The sequence below is a fragment of the Chrysochloris asiatica genome, unplaced genomic scaffold, assembly GCF_000296735.1.
Source record: "Chrysochloris asiatica unplaced genomic scaffold, ChrAsi1.0 scaffold00003, whole genome shotgun sequence".
Lineage (NCBI taxonomy): Eukaryota > Metazoa > Chordata > Mammalia > Afrosoricida > Chrysochloridae > Chrysochloris > Chrysochloris asiatica.
Window position 1 is genome coordinate 30,622,156 of NW_006408521.1, and position 1,252 is coordinate 30,623,407.

The following is a 1,252-nucleotide window of genomic DNA, read 5'->3' on the forward strand; positions in this document are numbered from 1 at the left end:
TGTGGTTCAAACCAACTTTACAGTCCAACGCATTAACCCACAGCGCCCCAGCAGGACTCCTAGAGAGTAGACACATGTTAATATGGGTGACAGAGAAGGCAATGTACAACAAGGAGGTCAGCAGAGGAAAGACGAAGGTAGCAGAAGACACAGGGAGGAATGCGATAGTTAATGTGTATAGAAGTAAATGCTATTAACTGTTGGTACATGGAGGGGATTGTAACCATGTAATGAAGCAAAGTATACGATTTGTTGAATATAAAAGTGATTATCTGTTCTGTAAACCATCATTCGGTTAACAATAAAACATTGGGAAAAAAGGTTGTGGAATACTTATTAAAAAATTATCATAATGTTGAAGTTTTCCTTTCATTACATAATTTGTCAGTCAAATGCATGCAACCTACCTGCATTGCTGCATCCCCTATTGCACGTCGGATTTCCCTTAGAGTTTGATATTGCTCCAACAGGTGATCACCACAGATGATATCTACCTACAGTCAAATACAAAAGTCAGAATGCTTCCCTGCTTCAAAAACCTACCTGAAAAATCAAACCCCATCATTATCAGGCTGTTGTTGTTAAGAGCTGTCAGGTTGGTTCTGACTCAGTCACCCTGTATAGTGTTTCCAAGGAGAAGCTGGTATATTTGAAGCAACAACCTTGGTTAGCAATCCAATGCTTACGCTATAGCACCACATCAGGACTAGACTTTGCTATTTTATTTTAGACTGATTAACCACTCTCAAGATAAATTTTAAGAACATTTTCATGTCGAGGAAGTACGGCAAAATGGAAAGAGCATTAGAGGCTATAGTAGCGCAATAGCACATAACAGAACTAAAACTGAAACGGATTTTCCTGAATCTGAGAACAAGATAAATCATTTTCAAGACACTCAACAAATAGGCACAGCAAGATAAATTTTTTGAAATTTTTCATAATAAAATGATTTAAAAAAAGGCATTCATGCCTGTTAATTTGTAGTACAGAGATGACTTCCTTGCATGTTGTTGTTATGTCAGAAGCTATGTTACTAGTGTTTCAAATACCAGTGTTTCAAATACCAGCAGGGTCACCCATGGTAGACAGGTCTCAGTGGCACTTCCAGATTCAGACAGACGAGGAGGAAGGAAAAGTTTGTCTATTTTTGAGGGATTAGCCTCTGAAAACCTTAAGGATAGCAGTGGAACATTTTCTCATGTAGTGCTGAAAGACAAGCCCCTCAAGTTAGAAGGCACTCAAAACACAA

The 1,252-nt window shown here is 38.4% G+C and overlaps 1 protein-coding gene across 1 annotated transcript in view; it reads right to left on the reverse strand.

The window, feature by feature from the left end:
- Positions 1-1,252, reverse strand: part of PCGF6 (polycomb group ring finger 6) — a 63,990-nt gene that overhangs the window by 14,155 nt on the left and 48,583 nt on the right. The window contains exon 9 of the mRNA XM_006831476.1: positions 408-494. Coding sequence (XP_006831539.1) covers positions 408-494 — 87 coding nt within the window. The remainder of the gene's footprint in view (positions 1-407; positions 495-1,252) is intronic.